This window comes from Myotis yumanensis, unplaced genomic scaffold (assembly GCF_028538775.1).
Source record: "Myotis yumanensis isolate MYYU_CA2020_CCGP unplaced genomic scaffold, mMyoYum1.0.hap1 SCAF_1, whole genome shotgun sequence".
NCBI classification, from domain to species: domain Eukaryota; kingdom Metazoa; phylum Chordata; class Mammalia; order Chiroptera; family Vespertilionidae; genus Myotis; species Myotis yumanensis.
Window position 1 is genome coordinate 240,117,689 of NW_027223752.1, and position 19,516 is coordinate 240,137,204.

At 63.1% G+C, this 19,516-nt stretch overlaps 1 protein-coding gene across 1 annotated transcript in view; it reads right to left on the reverse strand.

The window, feature by feature from the left end:
• Nucleotides 1-6,510: 6,510 nt before the first annotated feature.
• Nucleotides 6,511-19,516, reverse strand: part of PCGF3 (polycomb group ring finger 3) — a 30,795-nt gene continuing 17,789 nt past the window's right edge. The window contains exons 10-11 of the mRNA XM_070400775.1: nt 10,090-10,170; nt 6,511-9,576 (exon numbers count right to left, since the gene is read on the reverse strand). Of these exons, the coding sequence (XP_070256876.1) occupies nt 9,529-9,576; nt 10,090-10,170 (129 nt within the window). The 3' untranslated portion in view covers nt 6,511-9,528. The remainder of the gene's footprint in view (nt 9,577-10,089; nt 10,171-19,516) is intronic.

The window sequence follows — 19,516 nt, forward strand, 5'->3', positions numbered from 1 at the left end:
GCAGCCACCCCCTCACTCACCACCCGCAAGACCGGCTTCTCCTTGCCCTCAGCTACCCCCGGCCCCGATGCGCGGACCCCACCCAGGGCCCTGCACCCGCCGCCCAAGGGTCCTGCCCCGCGTCTGCCCTTTCCTGTGAGTTCGGGGGGGAGGGGGGGCTCCGTGCCCTGTGCCCCTTTCCTGTGAGCTGGGAGGGTGGGGGGCTCCGTGCCCTGTGCCCCTTTCCTGTGAGCTGGGAGGGTGGGGGGCTCCGTGCCCTGTGCCCCTTTCCTGTGAGCTGGGGGGCTCCGTGCCCTGTGCCCTTTCCTGTGAGCTCGGGGGGGAGGGGGGGCTCCGTGCCCTGTGCCCTTTCCTGTGAGCTCGGGGGGGAGGGGGGGCTCCGTGCCCTGTGCCCCTTTCCTGTGAGCTGGGAGGGTGGGGGGCTCCGTGCCCTGTGCCCCTTTCCTGTGAGCTGGGAGGGTGGGGGGCTCCGTGCCCTGTGCCCCTTTCCTGTGAGCTGGGGGGGTGGGGGGCTCCGTGCCCTGTGCCCCTTTCCTGTGAGCTGGGGGTGGGGGGCTCCGTGCCCCCTGCAGCTCCGGGTCCCACCCGCAGGGGAGGCTGCTCTCGTCTGGGCTGAGGCCGTTTGCAGGGACCTGCTTGACCCTGAGCCCCCGACCCAGCCCCGAGGACTGCCCTGCTGTCCCTCTTGTGGACCCGCCCCCGTCCCTCCAGGGCCCAAAGCCACCCCGAAATGTGCCGCAGGTACTCGAGTCCCCAGAAAGGCCTGTGTGACGTCCACTTCCGGGGCCTCTCTCCAGGGAGGCGGCCCGTGGGCACCTGCGGTTTTCCTCGTTCTGCTGCTGGGCCCGCACAGTGAGCCCCGCGCCCCCCCAAAAGCCATCCTCTCCGAGGCAGGACGGCCGCCCTCGTCCCTGCAGGGGAGCCCGCACGGCCCCTCCCTCCGCCTCAGGCGCCTGGGAGGAGCCCAGCTACGGCCCAGCACAGGGGTGTGTGTGGGGGGGCGTCGGGGGTCTCCCACCCCCTCCTGCTGCCTGGGGGTCGGGGGGTCTCCCACCCCCTCCTGCTGCCTGGGGTCGGGGGGTCTCCCACCCCCTCCTGCTGCCTGGGGTCGGGGGGTCTCCCACCCCCTCCTGCTGCCTGGGGTCGGGGGGTCTCCCACCCCCTCCTGCTGCCTGGGGTCGGGGGGTCTCCCACCCCCTCCTGCTGCCTGGGGTCGGGGGGTCTCCCACCCCCTCCTGCTGCCTGGGGTCGGGGGGTCTCCCACCCCCTCCTGCTGCCTGGGGTCGGGGGGTCTCCCACCCCCTCCTGCTGCCTGGGGTCGGGGGGGCTCCCACCCCCTCCTGCTGCCTGGGGTCGGGGGCTCCCACCCCCTCCTGCTGCCTGGGGTCGGGGGGGCTCCCACCCCCTCCTGCTGCCTGGGGTCGGGGGCTCCCACCCCCTCCTGCTGCCTGGGTCGGGGGCTCCCAGTCCGAGTCCCGCGGAGCCGGCCAGTGCCCCGTCCACCCGCGGAGGGAGCCGCCGTTCGCCCTCTTTCTCTGGATCCAAAGCTGCGGAGGCCGCCCCCTGCAGGCCGCTCGTAGAAGGGCGCCCCCCAGGCAGCGCCCCCCCGCCCCCCAGCCTGGACGCCTGTGCCCGGTGACCTCCCCTCAACCCCGCCAGCCCGTCCTCAGAGCGGGCGGCCGGGCGCTCCGGTGCCGGGTCCGAGGGCTCCAGGGGGGCCGGGCCTCATGCTTCCCGGCCCAGCGTGTGCCCGGCAGGTCCGGGCGCTGCGGACAGAGGCCCCCCGGGGACCCGGTGGTTCCGGCGGCAGAAAATAGACACAGAGCCAGGCGGCGCGTCTTCGGTGGCGCAGGCGAGGCAGAGGGGCCGGGCCGGACGGGCGGTGTCCGCAGAGGGCGTCGCGGGGACCGTCCCAGGGGCCCGGCCTCGGGGGACGGCCTGTCCCGGCCTCAGGCCACGCGGCCCGTCGGCAGCTCCTTTCCTTCCTGGACGTTTCACCGCCGGACAAAGCGGGGCCCCTGGTGGCGCTGGGCACCGCCAGGCACGTCCTTCCCCGGCCCCGGGGCCCTGCGCTCGGTGAGCGGCCCGGGTCGCAGCCGCGGTCCCCACGGCGGTCGGACAGAGTGCGGGTGGCCATGCGCGCCGCGTGTCCCTCCGCTCACCGCAGCCGGACGGACCGCGCGGCCCACGTGAGCCCGGCCGCGCCACCTGCCGCCTGGAGCCGGCTCCGCCCGGCGAGGCGGGGCCGGGGCGGGAGCGGCCGCTGGGGGCTCAGCGAGTGCCGTCCGTCCGCGCGGCTCCGGGAGGAAGCGCTCGGACCAGGACCCGGGCCAGGGCCTCGGAGCCGGGCGCGGGGAGGCGCTGTCAGAGCCCGCGGGGCGCGGGGCGCGGGGCGCGGGGCGCGGGGCGCGGGGCGCGGGGCGCGGGGCGCGGGGCGCGGGGCGCGGGGCGCGGGGCGCGGGGCGCGGGGCGCGGGGAGGCGGTGCCAGAGCCCGCGGGGGGCGCGGGGCGCGGCTCTGGGGTCCCCGCCGCCTCGCACCCTCTGGGCCCCGCCCCCGCCTATCGGGGCCAATCAGCGTCTGCGAAATAGACCACCGTGATCACGTGGCAAAAGCCTGGCCAATTGGAACCGGGAGCCGCGGCCCCGGAGGCCGGTGGCGGGTCGGAGCCTGGGAGCCGGGAGGGGACTCGCGGGCCGGACGCGAAGGGGCCGCCCTTCGCCGGGAGCCCGAGGACAGCCCGGGGAGGGCGCGCGTGGCCCAGAGTCGCCGCCGGGTGGGCGGGCGCGGAGTCCTGCCTCCTCCAGGGCGGCCCGCTCCGGCCTGGGCGCCGCTCTTAGCCCGGGCGCCCGGGGCGGTTCTCCCCGAAGGCTGTTTGCGTCCAGCAGAACAGAACCGCTTCTGGCGCCCGAGGGCGTGCGCGGCGGCACAGGGCTTTGTCCGGAGGCGGGGCGGCCTCCAGGAGCCCCCGGGCCGTGGGCGCGGAGACCCCGGGCCGTGGGGTCCGGGCCGTGGGGTCCGGGCCGTGGGCGCGGGAGCCCCGGCGGCGCTGTGGGGCGAGAGGAGGGGGCTGTGCAGTTGCTGCCACTGCATCCCCGGCTGCTGTGCCCGTTATTCCTCGGAAAGACACGGGTTACTGTCCTTTCCCATTGACTTTCGGGGAGAGAGAGAGGGACAGACAGACACATCCATGGGCTGCCTCCTGCACCAGGGCCTGGGCGGGAGGAGCCTGCAACCCAGGTACGTGCCCTTGACCGGAATCCAACCCGGACCCTTCGGTCCGCAGGCCGGCGCGCTATCCACTGAGCCACACCGGCCAAGGCCAGTCCATAAAGTCTTAACGTTTCAGTCCTGGGGGGTCGGCATGGGAGCTCCTCTTGGCTCGTGTGCGTTTCCCTGACACTCTTTCCAGTGTTTGCGGCCACTGCCCATCTTCCTCCCAGAGGTCTCCTTGGAATCTTCTGTCGTTTCAAACAGCTGGGTTGTCTTTGTGAAAAAATCAATAGACTTTATATTGAGCAGTTTTAGGTTCACAGAAAAACGGAGTGGAACGTACCCAGCATTCCCTTCAGTTTCCCCTCTGATGAACATGTTCCACTAGTGGAGCCAAGGATACGGTGCTACTAACTACAGTCCATCGTTAAGAGCTCATTCTTGTTCCGGTACATTCCGTGGGTTGGACAAAGGTGTGACATGGGTCCAGGACATCGCGTCACCCAGACCAGCTCCACCTGCCCGTCCCTCCTTGCAGACCCTCCCGCCGCCGCTGCACTGAAGGCATGGCTTTTGCGGGACGTGTCGCAGCTGGAGTCACGCCTGTGCAGCTCTCGCCTTGGCCTGTCAGTGACATGCGGTTAAGGTTCCTCCACATGTTTGCACGGCCCGAGAGCCCGCCTCTTCTTTCTGCTGAATGATAGTCCTCTGTCTGGATGTGACATAGTCCACTCACCTGCAGGGCACAGCTTGGTTGTTTCCAAGTTTTTCGAGACTGAATAACGCTGTTCTAAGCATCTGTGAAAAGTCCGTGTGGACAGAAGTGATTTGGATAAATACTAAGGTTGCTCGGTCACATGGTAAGAGTATGTTTAGTTTCGTCATAAAACAGCCAAATGGCCAAGGTGGCCGCACGTCACACCCACCAGCACGGGGCGAGGCCCTGCTGCTCCTTGGCCCCAGCACTGTGGGGTCAGTGTCCTGGCCATTCTGACAGGCGTCTCTACTCTCGTGCAGGATTCTGAGAACATCATTGTGAGCATTCATTCATGGGCTCTTTGCCATCTGTGTGTCTCTCTGGCGAGATATCTGTTAGGCCTTTGGCACACATTTAATTGAGTTGATTTCTTATTTTTGAGTTTTAAGAGTTCTTTGTATACTTTGGATGACAGTCTTTTATCAGATACTAGTGGGGTCCCTCGGCCTGGCCTGCAGGATCGAGCCGAAACTGGCTCTCCAACATCCCCCGAGGGGTCCCAGATTGCGAGAGGGCACAGGCCAGGCTGAGGGAGGGGTGCACAATCGGAACCAGGGAGGGACGCAGGAGGTTGGCCAGCCAGGGAGGGACTGCGGGAGGGCTCCAGGGCGTGTCCAGCCTGTCTCACTCAGTCCCAATCGGCCAGACCCCAGCAGCAAGCTAACCTACCAGTCGGAGGGTCTGTCTCCTAGTGGTCAGTGCACGTCATAGCGACTGGTCGACCCGTTGACTGTCTGCCCCCTGGTGGTAAGTGCACATCATAGTGAGCGGTTGAGCGGCCTTAGCGTATCATTAGCATATTACACTTTGATTGGTGGAACGGACGACCGGACACTTAGCATATTAGGCTTTTATTATATAGGATCGGTGACTTGCAAATATTTTCTGCCAGTCTGAGGCTTGTCTTTTCATTCTCTTAACTGTCTTTCCCGGCGCAGAACCTTTTACTTTTAATGAAGCCCAACTTACTGCTTTTTTCTTTCATACACGTGGTGTCCTATCAAAGACCTCATCGCCAAACCCACGGTCATTTAGTTTCCCGTTATCTTTTAGGAGTTTTATAATTTTGTATTTTACATTAGGTCTGTAATTCATTTTTTTATTATTTTAAAAAATATTTTTATTGATTTCAGAGAAGAAGCGAGAGGGAGAGATAGAAACATCAGTGATGGGAGAGAACTATGGATCCGCTGCCTCCTGCACGCCCCACACTGTGGATCAAACCCATAACCCAGGCCTGTGCCCTTGACTGGAACTGAACTGGGAGCCTTCAGTCTCCAGGCCGACGTTCTATCCACTGAGCCACACCGGCTGGGGCAGGTCTGCAATCCATTTTGAGTTCATCATCGAGGAAGGTGTAAGGCCTGTCTGCTCCGTATTTTTGGGAACCGTGCTGCGGCACATTTGTGGGAAGGCTGCCTTTATCCCCTGTGCGTCTTTGGGGGGTTGTTCTCTGGCCTCTCTCTTCTGTTCCTTTGGTGTGTGGTTCTTCTACCAACGCCACACGGCTGTCACCGCACCGTCAGCCGGGGAGCGGGCAGTGCCAACCTATCCTCTGACCTCGTTCTTTCCCTTCATGTTGTGTTGGTGCCAGCTGGGCACTGACTTTTTTGGGGGGAAATCACTTCGTAAGTTATATAAACATCTAATCACTGGATTGTACACTTGGAACTAATACAATATTGTACATGAACTGCAATAGAAAAGCTATTTTAAAAATTAAGCTTTTCTTGCCCTGGCTGGGCTGGCTCAGTGGATGGAGCTGCAGACTGAAGGTCCCGGTTCAATTCCAGTCAAGGGCGTGTACCTCGGCCGCAGGCTCATTGCAGGCTGGACCCCCTGACCTCGGTCGGGGTCGGGTGCATATGGGAGGCAGTCAATATGTCTCTCTCACATTGATGTTAAAAAAAAAAAAATTAAGGTGTTTGAGCACAGGCCCTCTCCCCTCCAAATGGTCGGATGGGAATTTCATGGGAACATGAGGGGCCCCTGGGGCCCAGATTAAAACTATTCTGGGTGTGGGGGCTGCTTTGGATGAGCTGAGCCTCCCCAACGTGTGGGCACCACTCAGCCCCCGCAGGCCCGGACAGAGCCAAGAGGCCGAGTGGGAGGGGCCGCTGCCCACCTGATGGCCGAGCTGGAGGCAGTCTTCTGGCCCCTGGGTGCGCGGCCTGCGCCCTCCCGGGCTTCTGGGCCTCCACATCCTGTGCACAGACTCCTCGGGGGAATCCACGTCCACAGATCCGTGTGTGTGTCTGGGCTCCTGTGGGGTCTGGTCCTCGCAGAGCCCGGCTGACGAGCCGCCACAGGGACGCTCACCCCTGCCTGCGGCCGGCCTCCCACAAGCAAGCACTCACCACCTTCCCACCAAACCGGCACCATCCCCGGGGCCCTTTACAGGACTCTGCTCCTAGGTGCAGCGTGGAGCCGCGGGCGAAGGCCTGGACCCGGATCCAGACCAGGGCCTGCAGCCGGTTGCCCACGGCCACCTTAGGCTCTTACAAATATTGTCGACGATAAGCTCCCAGCCTGAGAGAGACCGTTGTTTCCTTTGCTTTTATTACAAGCATATAATATTAATTGGCAAAACACTGAATACAAGCTTCACTGTCATAAAATCAAAACATTTAAGCAATATTCCAAAAAAGATTTTAGACAAAACTAGCCACCAATAGTACAAAAGTTACACACCAACACAAAGCATAAAAATGTAAACTTTCAAATTAAACAAAAATATGCATCCGCATTGCCATCCCATAACCCATGGCAGCCGTGTCGCTGCAGATGGCAGGCTCCGCCCGAACCCGCACCGACTGGGAGAACGTGGTTTTCTCACACCCAACAAGCCGTGGGGACACCCTGATGTGGGGCGTGGCCCTCCCTGCCCGGCAGGCGCCTCACGGGAAGGTGCAGCCTGAACCCTTTCTCATCTGCACATCCCAGAGCCCTCCGTGCGCTGCGAACCGAGGCAGACACACACTTTATGGGCTGAGGGCACAGGTGACGCGTGGGGTGCACATGGGCTCCTGAGGAAAGAGAAACGGACCGTTGTCTGCACTGGCGTGATTCCCCGTTTTGAGGGCACATCCAATAGTGACACACATCACAGACCCGCTGGCTTGCTCCTAGAACATTCAACCCGATGACACTTTGAATCAGCAGCACAGCCGTGTGCTGAGGCACCAGACGGTGGTCAGGACTCCTAACAGGGACGCCTGAGGGCTCGGGGCCTGGGACTGCACCCCACATCTGGGCCGCCGGGGGGTGGGGGTGGTGTGCCAGGGCCTGAGCACGCGGGGTCCGGGTGCGAGGCCCCACGCACACGGCTGCCTGCCTGCCGGGCACCTGTTGGTAACGTTGCTGACAGGCTGTGCGTCACCGAGAACAGCATTCTCATCACAACAACGAAAAAGGAAACCCAAGTAGCTCCGTGTGCAGGTTGGGAACCCACGGACGCTCCCGCCCAGTCGCCGCCGGGCAGCACGCGTGGAGCCTATTGCACAAAAGCATAAACGCATAACGACGCTCCTCACCCGCACAAACGGAAACACAGGGCGACGCCCGAAAGGAAGGAGGAAGCTTGCAGAACATCCCTTTCACCTTATATGCCTGTAAACAAAGCGGCACGAACCAGATGGCTGATGGGAAAACAGGATAGAACGCTTAAAATAGAATAAATAATTTTATAAAGTTAAGTTTTCTTTTCCAACCCCCCAAATCTTAAATTCCATATTATATATTCTATCTGAATCTTGTTTTCGTGAAAACCGCACGGTGAGTCCCACGGCTGCTGAGGGCGCAGGCGCTGAGCGGCCGTCCCAGCCCGGGAACTCCGCCCGGGAAACCCGCGGCCTGCCCCTCCGACCCGACTCTCACGCAGGAGAAAGTGCATCAGCCTCCCCAGCCGAGTCCACGGGCTGCGGTCCGACCAGGCAGGTCCCGCCGTCTGAGTGAACAGTCTCACGAGGAAATCGTAGAAAAATAGGCTCTGCTGCTGCTGGGGCTCCCCAGGTCCCGCGGCCAGAAGAGCGGCCGAGCCAGCGGTGTGGACCCGCCGGCCCCGGCACCTCTCGGCGCATCTCAAGGTATCAGCTTAGCACCATAGCAAATTCAAGTGGTCGCACAGAGAGCTACAGGTCGCGATGTGCGTCGGGCGGCTGCAGACACAGTCGGCCCGGTCTGAGCGGGAACCAAGTGTTTGAAGGTGACACTCACGCCGTTCACCCCTCTTCACCCCATGGGAACCCCACCCCCTATGCCTGGAGACCGCACTGGGGTCCTGGGTCCGACAGATGCGCCAGCGGCAATGTGCGTTTTGAGGTAGACAGGTCATAGTTGCTCACACACATCCACTCGCCAGGCCTCGGAGAGCAACGGAGAACCGCGGGGATGAACAGGACGGGGTCTCGGCGGAAACAGAGCGATTCGACCAATCCCTAACGCGTTTGGTGGTTTTAAAGGCCTTACATTAAAATTGCTTGGACTGAATTAATGTGAAGATTTTTCTCTACGCTTATGGCTCATCAGTAGCTGCCTCTGACCCTGTGTACGTGCAACAGGAAGCAGCCCGTGAGGCCACAGGTCTGTAGCCAATTTGAGAAAATTCTAGTCCCTAAAGTGAGAACTTCATGGAAAACCCAGCACAGAGGCAGGGTGGGCGTAGGGCGGGACCACAGGCCTCGGGCAGGGGCGGTGGGAGGGGCCGGGGGACGTAGGAGTGACCAGAGGGCCAGGACACACTGACCACAGGAACGGGCCTTTCTCCCCGAGCTCGCCTTCACGCCTTCCAAGGGACTATCTTAAAGGAACACGTTTGTGTGCTGGCGAATGTTTTTTCTCTAATCCCACGAAAATACGAACGTTTGGGTGAGAAAGCGGGTGTCCCTGGGGCTGGGTTTAGGTTGCTGTCCTCACGCCCGGTCCGGGTGCTCGGAGAGAACCACCGGGACTGGCAGAGAGGGGGGTGGGCCCCCTGCAGCGGGACGATGGGCCTGGGACTCCCTGCGGCCACCAGCTCCCTCTCAGCAGGAGGGAGCGTGCTCACGATGGTGCCGCGTTTAGTGACCAAAGCGACTTTACCGAGACGGCTGTGCACACACAGGGGCTCCCTCCGGGCGCGACAGGGACACCACACTCCGCGAGAACCGCACGGAGTGGCAGCCTCTTTTGTTTTGCTCTTAAAGTGAATTCTTGTCGGTCTCCCGGGAGCTAAAGGCAACATGAAGTCATCGTCCACCAGGAAAACGCGTTTTCAATAGCTCAGCGAGGACCAATGAGCACACGTGTTTTTGTCATGAACCCTAATTCATAAACTAAATGGAAACGACCGAGATTTTGGAGACCTGGGGGGCCGGGGAGGCCGCGGGTCCGTGAAGCTGAGGGTCGTGAGGGCCGGCGGCCGCGTGAGCCTGTGAAGTGTGTCGCCACCTGTCACCGAGCTGCTGGTAGTGTCTTGTCGAGTGTGAACTCTCATACAAAAGTGATAAATATTCTCTGTGCAGAAGTCTGGTCCCGGGCCTCGGGTCCGCGCCCGTGCTCCGTGCCCGGGCCGTCTGCACGTCACAGCAGGTCCATCTTGGGTCTGTAGTGCAGCAGGAGGGGCGCCTTCTGTAAGACAGGCCGTGGGGCCACGCACGGCTCAGCTGGGCCAGAGCGGCGCGCGGGCACCCAGGGGAGGGAAGGCGAGCGGAGGGTGCGGGCTCCTGGCCCCGTCTCAGACCTCTGAGGGCCCCTCCCCAGAGGACAGGGCGCCGCCCACCTGCTCCCACCTTCACAAAGAGCCCAGGGAAGGCTGGGGGCGCCCCGGCAGCGGCACCCCGCCCATGCCGCCAGGAGGGGTGCGGGAGGCAGTTGGGCTGCGCTTCACAGCTCCTGCGCCTGAACCCTTATCTCTAAACTCTCAGGCGAAGGGGTGCAGCCCTGCTGGGGCTCCCGGGCGGAGTGTCGTCCGTGCACCGGAGGCCGTGGGTCAGTCCCCTGTTGGGTGCACACGGGAGGCAGCTGATCATGTTTCTCTCTCTGAAGACATCGGTGAACAGCTCCTCGGGCGAGGACGGAAGACTGTGCACAGGAAGTGCTGACGGCCGTCGCAGACTCTAAAACCAAACACATCGGGCTCACCTTGAACCGCCACCGCGTGACGACCACGAACTTGAGCGTGTGGTCCTTCCCCAGGATCTCCTCGTTGCACAAGATGTCCAGCTGGCGGGGAGACGCCGGGTCAGCGGGGCCAGCGCTCAGCACCGGGCCTCGCCCACCCAGCCGGCGGGAGGAAGCGTGAAGCTCGGCCACCCCCCGGACAGCCCCGGCGGCCCTCCCCGGAGCACCCTCCCTGCCCTCATCCACCTCCTGGCCAAGCCTGTCCCTCCGACCTCATGGGAAAAGGTAATGGGCTCCCTGTTGTTATTTCTTTTTTTAAAAAAGGTTTTTAGAGCCTTTTAGGTTCACAGCAAAACTGAGCAGATGGTCCAGACACTTCCACGTGCCCCGTCGCCCCCACCAGCACCCCTAGAAGGGAGACGCCGTCACCACCACCCAGAGTCCACGAGGGTTGCCCTGTGGGTCTGCACCAAGTGCCCACCACACAGTCTCACGGAGAACCTGGAGCCCTCGTGCTCCGTCCGCTCAGCCGCCCCCGGTGACCAGGACGCACGGGGTGGGTGACAGTGGGCAGCCTTTCACACTGGCCTCTGCACAGAGGCACAGCATTGACGGTTCCTCCCCGTCTTCCCTGGCTCGACCGCTCATTTCCTTTTCGGGCAGAAGGCTGTCTGGGGTCTGGATGGACACGGTGTGTTTATCCCCCACCTGGTGAGGGCGCCGTGGCTGCCTCCGGTTTGGGGCGAGTAGAGTGAAGCTGCTGCACACATCCATGTGCAGGTCTGTGGACGTGGGTTTTTAACTCCCTGAACGTTTACTGTGGAGCCTGACTGCCGGGCTGTGTGCTGCGCGTCCGGTTCTGTGAGAAAGGACCCAGCTGCACGGCACCGTTCACCCCCCAGCGCCGAGGCCCTGCTGCTCCGTCCCCAGCACAGGGGTAGTGCCCTGGATTCGGGCTGTTCCGACACGTGTGCTCTCAGTCTCACTGCTGTTTCAGCCTCCATGTCCCTGGCGAGATATGACGCCAGGAAGACGGTTGTAGACGTCTCCTTAGGCAAGAGTCTGAGATCCTGAGCCTGAGAGGGCAGTCACCCCGTGAACAGACCATCACCCACAGACAGACCGTCACCCGCAGACAGACCATCACCCGCGGACAGACCGTCACCCTCGGACAGACCGTCACCCCGTGAACAGACCATCACCCACAGACAGACCTTCACCCGCAGACAGACCGTCACCCGCGGACAGACCGTCACCCCGTGAACAGACCTTCACCCGCAGAGAGACCTTCACCCGCGGACAGACCGTCACCCACGGACAGACGTCACCCACGGACAGACCGTCACCCACGGACAGACCGTCACCCACAGACAGACCATCACCCGCGGACAGACCGTCACCCGCGGACAGACCATCACCCTCGGACAGACCGTCACCCCGTGAACAGACCATCACCCACAGACAGACCTTTACCCGCGGACAGACCGTCACCCACGGACAGACGTCACCCGCGGACAGACTGTCACCCGCGGACAGGCCGTCACCCTCGGACAGGCCGTCACCCACGGACAGACCGTCACCCTCCGACAGACCGTCACCCTCGGACAGACCGTCACCCGCGGACAGGCCGTCACCCGCGGACAGGCCGTCACCCACGGACAGGCCGTCACCCGTGGACAGACCGTCACCCTCGGACAGACCGTCACCCACAGACAGACCATCACCCGCGGACAGACCGTCACCCGCGGACAGACCATCACCCTCGGACAGACCGTCACCCCGTGAACAGACCATCACCCACAGACAGACCTTCACCCGCGGACAGACCGTCACCCGCGGACAGGCCGTCACCCTCGGACAGACCGTCACCCGTGGACAGACCGTCACCCTCAGACAGACCGTCACCCGTGGACAGACCGTCACCCTCAGACAGACCGTCACCCGGGGACAGGCCGTCACCCGCGGACAGGCCGTCACCCACGGACAGACCGTCACCCGCAGACAGACCGTCACCCACGGACAGACCGTCACCCGCGGACAGACCGTCACCCCGTGAACAGACCATCACCCACAGACAGACCTTCACCCGCGGACAGACCGTCACCCACGGACAGACCGTCACCCGCGGACAGGCCGTCACCCTCGGACAGACCGTCACCCTCGGACAGGCCGTCACCCGCGGACAGACCGTCACCCGCGGACAGACCGTCACCCTTGGACAGACCGTCACCCGCGGACAGACCGTCACCCGGGGACAGACCGTCACCCGCGGACAGACCGTCACCCGGGGACCCGCGCCCGAGCTCGCTGCAGGCCGTTCAGCAGGTGGGTTCCAGGATCTATAGGCTCCTGGCTGAGCCCCTGGGGTCAGGCCCTTGGAGAGCTGCCACCTCCTCTCCCACTCGCTCCCACCCATCGGCCAGGCTGAGACTCCAGGCACAGATCATGCCGGCTCCTCCCAAAAGGGGGGGATCCTTGGATTCTCAGTAGCTGTCAGAACAGCTGCTTCACACGACGGGTCAGCGCCTGCGCCTGGCGAGCGTGCAGCACGCAGGCTCCTCTGGCCCCAGGACGGTTCGCATGTAGAGAGAAGGCAGCACGTCCGGCCGGTGGGCAGTGCTCTCGCAGCGGCTACGTCAGCCCTGAGGCCGAGTTCCACACTCTCCCTGGGCTGCACTGTAACCGCCCACCCTCACACCGAAGGCGACCGGCCGCGGGGGAGGGGGACTGGGAAAGCTGGGAGCAGCGTGGCCCCCTCACTCCAGTGGATAAAAACGAAAAGGGACTGTGAGCCTGGCCGGGGGCTCGGGGGTTGGCGTTGTCCTGTGCACTGAGAGGCCATGGCTCCTTCCCGGTCAGGGCACATGCCCCGGGTGCAGGCTCGATCTCCAGTGGGGGGCGTGCAGGAGGCAGCCGCTGCTTCTCTCACATCCATGTCTCTCTCTCACTCTTAAATCAATAAAAACACATCCTTAGGTGAGGATTTGGAAGAAAATGCACCTTCTGCTGTTACTCAGGTCCCAGGACGTTCTCACCGGACTCCTGAGAGCTCAGGGCCATCGCCTATGCGCTCCGCTGGGCGTGCTGCGCAGGAGCAGCCGTAGTCACCCCGGGCGCCGGCCAGAGGGGGGAGGACCATGGAGAAAAGGTGCAGAGAGCCCAGGCTCCCCCGACACTGCACTGACCACGGCCCACGGAAGGGCCGTGCTCGAGGCCCAGCGGTGGGGACGGCGGGAAGCCCACCTCCCCGTCCACAGGTGCCAGGTGCCGCCAGGGAAGCCGTCCACACACCGGGACATGTCCAACAGCCTCACGGAACGGGAGGCTGGCGAATGGCATGCAGGCTCCTGGGCTCATGGAGGGATGACCGAGTCCTGGTCGGATGTGCCTCTGCTCCGGCTGGACTGTTAGCGGAGCTCCGGGCGGGAACCGGGACCTGCCCGGTGACCCAGAGCCCATCGCCGGCAGGGGCTCGGCACATCGTGGGTGACAGTTTCACCTCCCACGGCACCACCTCCGCCTCGGGGAGGCCGCCTGCGTGAGGGTGTCGTAAGGATTCAATAGGCAAGATTGACACCGACCCTCTGAACACCCGGCCGAAGCCAGGACCCCATGCATCGGGCTCAGCTTCTCTGCCCACAGGCGACGGCGGAAGCACAGGTTACTGTTCTCAGGGCCCAGCTGCTTGGGGGGGGGGGGGGGGGGGGCAGGCTTGCACGCTCTGCAGAGCAGTCTCGGGCACCCGAGGGGGGAACCGACCCACACTCTCAGCCGGCCCTGTTTACTGCAGACACACCTCCCACCCCGAAGGGCCCGGGACCGCGGAAGGACAGGGATCAGGGCCAGGGTTTCCTTGTGGGAGGATTTGTGACGAACGACCCAATTCCTTCCAGGTTATCGCACTGTTCAGATTTCCTTGTTGTGTGGGTTTAGTCTTGGTAAGTTCCCTGTCTCCAGGTCCTCGTCCGTTTCAGCGAGGGTTTCCACCTGCTGGGCACAGCTGCTCCCGGTATTCTCTTAGAAGCCTTCTTACTGCTCTAGAATCGGGAGTGATGTCCCCACTTTCATTCCCAACGTTAGTAACTTTTATTCTTCGTAGTCCATTCTAGCGAGACTTTCTGAAGAACCACTGATTTTCTCAGTTGTTTTTCTACTCTCGACTTGCTTATCTGCCATAATCTCTATTACTTCATTCCTTCTGCTGCCTTTGGGTTTAGCTTGTTTTTTCCAGTTCCTTAAGTTGTAAATGTAGGCTGTTGAGATGAGATCTTTCTTGCTTTAAATTTAATTGTTTCCTGTTGTAACATCCCCCCCTCAGCACTGCTCTCCCGCTGTCACACTCCCCCCAGCACTGCTCTCCCGCTGTCACATTCCCCCAGCACTGCTCTCCCGCTGTCACCCTCCCCCCAGCACTGCTCTCCCGCTGTCACACTCCCCCCAGCACTGCTCTCCCGCTGTCACATTCCCCCCAGCACTGCTCTCCCGCTGTCACATTCCCCCAGCACTGCTCTCCCGCTGTCACCCTCCCCCCAGCACTGCTCTCCCGCTGTCACATTCCCCCCAGCACTGCTCTCCCGCTGTCACACTCCCCCAGCACTGCTCTCCCGCTGTCACTCCCCCCAGCACTGCTCTCCCGCTGTCACACCCCCAGCACTGCTCTCCCGCTGTCACTCCCCCCAGCACTGCTCTCCCCGCTGTCACACCCCCAGCACTGCTCTCCCGCTGTCACACTCCCCCCAGCACTGCTCTCCCGCTGTCACACTCCCCCCAGCACTGCCCTCCCGCTGTCACATTCCCCCCAGCACTGCTCTCCCCGCTGTCACACCCCCAGCACTGCTCTCCTGCTGTCACTCCCCCCAGCACTGCTCTCCTGCTGTCACACCCCCAGCACTGCTCTCCCGCTGTCACTCCCCCCAGCACTGCTCTCCCGCTGTCACACTCCCCCAGCACTGCTCTCCCGCTGTCACATTCCCCCCAGCACTGCTCTCCCGCTGTCACATTCCCCCCAGCACTGCTCTCCCGCTGTCACATTCCCCCCAGCACTGCTCTCCCGCTGTCACATTCCCCCCAGCACTGCTCTCCCGCTGTCACACTCCCCCAGCACTGCTCTCCCGCTGTCACACTCCCCCAGCACTGCTCTCCCGCTGTCACACGCCCCCAGCACTGCTCTCCCGCTGTCACTCCCCCCAGCACTGCTCTCCCGCTGTCACACTCCCCCCAGCACTGCTCTCCCGCTGTCACTCCCCCCAGCACTGCTCTCCCGCGGTCACACGCCCCCAGCACTGCTCTCCCGCTGTCACACTCCCCCAGCACTGCTCTCCCGCTGTCACACTCCCCCAGCACTGCTCTCCCGCTGTCACACGCCCCCAGCACTGCTCTCCCGCTGTCACACGCCCCCAGCACTGCTCTCCCGCGGTCACACGCCCCCAGCACTGCTCTCCCGCTGTCACACTCCCCCAGCACTGCTCTCCCGCTGTCACACGCCCCCAGCACTGCTCTCCCGCTGTCACACGCCCCCAGCACTGCTCTCCCGTGGTCACACTCCCCCAGCACTGCTCTCCCCGCTGTCACATTCCCCCCAGCACTGCTCTCCCGCGGTCACACTCCCCCAGCACTGCTCTCCCGCTGTCACACTCCCCCCAGCACTGCTCTCCCGCTGTCACACTCCCCCCAGCACTGCTCTCCCGCTGTCACACTCCCCCCAGCACTGCTCTCCCGCTGTCACTCCCCCCAGCACTGCTCTCCCGCTGTCACACGCCCCCAGCACTGCTCTCCCGCTGTCACTCCCCCAGCACTGCTCTCCCGCTGTCACTCCCCCCAGCACTGCTCTCCCGCTGTCACACGCCCCCAGCACTGCTCTCCCGCTGTCACACGCCCCCAGCACTGCTCTCCCCGCTGTCACACGCCCCCAGCACTGCTCTCCCGCTGTCACACGCCCCCAGCACTGCTCTCCCGCTGTCACACGCCCCCAGCACTGCTCTCCCGCTGTCACACTCCCCCAGCACTGCTCTCCCGCTGTCACATTCCCCCCAGCACTGCTCTCCCGCTGTCACATTCCCCCCAGCACTGCTCTCCCGCTGTCACTCCCCCCAGCACTGCTCTCCCGCTGTCACATTCCCCCCAGCACTGCTCTCCCGCTGTCACATTCCCCCCAGCACTGCTCTCCCGCTGTCACTCCCCCCAGCACTGCTCTCACGCTGTCACATTCCCCCCAGCACTGCTCTCCCGCTGTCACACGCCCCCAGCACTGCTCTCCCGCTGTCACACGCCCCCAGCACTGCTCTCCCGCTGTCACACGCCCCCAGCACTGCTCTCCCGCTGTCACATTCCCCCCAGCACTGCTCTCCCGCTGTCACATTCCCCCCAGCACTGCTCTCCCGCTGTCACACGCCCCCAGCACTGCTCTCCCGCTGTCACACGCCCCCAGCACTGCTCTCCCGCTGTCACACGCCCCCAGCACTGCTCTCCCGCTGTCACACTCCCCCAGCACTGCTCTCCCGCTGTCACATTCCCCCCAGCACTGCTCTCCCGCTGTCACATTCCCCCCAGCACTGCTCTCCCGCTGTCACTCCCCCCAGCACTGCTCTCCCGCTGTCACATTCCCCCCAGCACTGCTCTCCCGCTGTCACATTCCCCCCAGCACTGCTCTCCCGCTGTCACTCCCCCCCAGCACTGCTCTCCCGCTGTCACACTCCCCCCAGCACTGCTCTCCCGCTGTCACACTCCCTCCAGCACTGCTCTCCCGCTGTCACTCCCCCCAGCACTGCTCTCCCGCTGTCACACTCCCCCCAGCACTGCTCTCCCGCTGTCACACTCCCCCCAGCACTGCTCTCCCGCTGTCACACTCCCCCCAGCACTGCTCTCCCGCTGTCACTCCCCCAGCACTGCTCTCCCGCTGTCACTCCCCCCAGCACTGCTCTCCCGCTGTCACACGCCCCCAGCACTGCTCTCCCGCTGTCACACTCCCCCAGCACTGCTCTCCCGCTGTCACACGCCCCCAGCACTGCTCTCCCGCTGTCACACGCCCCCAGCACTGCTCTCCCGCTGTCACACGCCCCCAGCACTGCTCTCCCGCTGTCACACTCCCCCAGCACTGCTCTCCCGCTGTCACATTCCCCCCAGCACTGCTCTCCCGCTGTCACATTCCCCCCAGCACTGCTCTCCCGCTGTCACTCCCCCCAGCACTGCTCTCCCCGCTGTCACACTCCCCCAGCACTGCTCTCCCGCTGTCACATTCCCCCCAGCACTGCTCTCCCGCTGTCACATTCCCCCCAGCACTGCTCTCCCGCTGTCACTCCCCCCAGCACTGCTCTCACGCTGTCACTCCCCCCAGCACTGCTCTCCCGCTGTCACACTCCCCCCAGCACTGCTCTCCCGCTGTCACACTCCCCCCAGCACTGCTCTCCCGCTGTCACTCCCCCCCAGCACTGCTCTCCCGCTGTCACACGCCCCCAGCACTGCTCTCCCGCTGTCACATTCCCCCAGCACTGCTCTCCCGCTGTCACACTCCCCCCAGCACTGCTCTCCCGCTGTCACTCCCCCCAGCACTGCTCTCCCGCTGTCACTCCCCCCAGCACTGCTCTCCCGCTGTCACACTCCCCCCAGCACTGCTCTCCCGCTGTCACTCCCCCAGCACTGCTCTCCCGCTGTCACTCCCCCCAGCACTGCTCTCCCGCTGTCACACGCCCCCAGCACTGCTCTCCCGCTGTCACACTCCCCCAGCACTGCTCTCCCGCTGTCACACTCCCCCAGCACTGCTCTCCTGCCGCCCATGCGTTTCCGTACGTTGTGTTCTCATTTTCAATCATATAAGTATTTTCCTTTTGATTTCTTGTTTGATCTACTGGTTGTTCAAAAGTGTGTTGTTTAATTTCCACAGTTTTGTGTATTTTCCAGATTTCCTTTGTTACTCATTTCCACCTCCATTCCTTGTATCTGCCCTTCTCTGAGACCTATCACCGGGTTTAGGGCACCTCCTGGTAATTCAGGACGATCTCCTCACTCCACATTATCTTTCCCCACATCCACATTCTTAACACATGTCCGAGGTCTTTCTAAGTCCCACTCACTTGTTCTGGGCGTTAGGAGACGGGCATATGCTAGTGGGGCTGCCACTCAAGCTACCGCAGGCCACTCTGGTCCCCCAAACCCACACCCATCCGCTCCATCTCACGTCCCCGAGAGTTTCAAGCGATTCCAGTATCAACTCCAAAATCACATCCAGACACCAGCAGCTTAACATCCCAGCCCTGTCTCCTGACTCACACTGACCGGGGTGGTGAGCTCCGGGGAGGGTCCACCCTGGGCAATGCCCTCTGCGCCGTGGGCCTGGGACACAAGGGGGAACAGGCACCGGAGACAGGCCTGTCCACTGGGAGGTGGACGAGGAAGCACACAGGGTGACTGTCTCAGCAAGTTTGAAGTCCAGCAGGGGAAACGCCAGAGGCTGCAGAGGAGTCACCGCTGGGGGCTGAGGGTCTGCCCTCTGCCCGAAGGTCTGCCCGGAGCCATTCCCCTTCCCTGAAGGGCAGCTCACGCTGGCACCGAGGAGCTCTACCGCTTAGATGCTGCACGAAGAGCTCGGAAGTGACGGCCTCTCCTCTCTTCCTGTCCAAGCTGGTGGTGTTTCTGCTGACACAACACTCTCATCAACCCTGTGGGTCTCCCATGGACGTCACGGACCCACAGGTCTCCCGGGATAGCTCCTCTCCCCTCCCCTCCCCTCCCCTCCCCGCAGGCTCCTCCCTGCAGTGGAAGGCTGTGCAGCCACACCTGGCCTCCCCTGGGGCATGCCGTCCTAACATGGCGTTCCTGATAGACCCATCTTCTTGCGTCTGGACAGGCCGTGGACGTCCAAGATCATCAGGTGCTGGGTTGCTTTTGCTTAGCCAGTCCTTTCTGAGCCCATCTCTCCTGCGTGCTTTATTGTACGTAGAGAAACCAGGCCACGCGTTCAGTACTTTGCTTGGACATCTCGGCTAACTATCCAAGTTCGTCACTTCCAACGCCTGCTTCCCACGCACTGCAGGACACGCCAGCCACATTCTCCGTGTCCACACCACACCCCTCGTTCCCTTCTGAGGCCGCGCCAGAAGTTCTTCCACACCCGTTTCTGGCGCCATCTACCTCTAAGAAGCCGCCTCGCTTCCCCCGGGCCGTCATCAGAATCACCTGTAAGGGCCGCACTCCTACACGTCTCTTCAAGGTGACCTTCGAGGCTTTTAAAGTTGTGTTTCTCAACATTCTTCTCGTCTCTACCTATCACCCGACTCCAAAGCCACACCCACATTTTTTGGGATTTGTTCAGCATGGACCCCACTTCTGGTCCCAAAATCTAGTTTCATTTTCTATGGCAACTGGCGGCTTAGACAGCTGAAGGTCATGCTCTCAGACGTGCCGGCGGGCAGAGCTCCTCCCAGGCTCGGGGGTGGGGGGGTCCTTCCTGCCT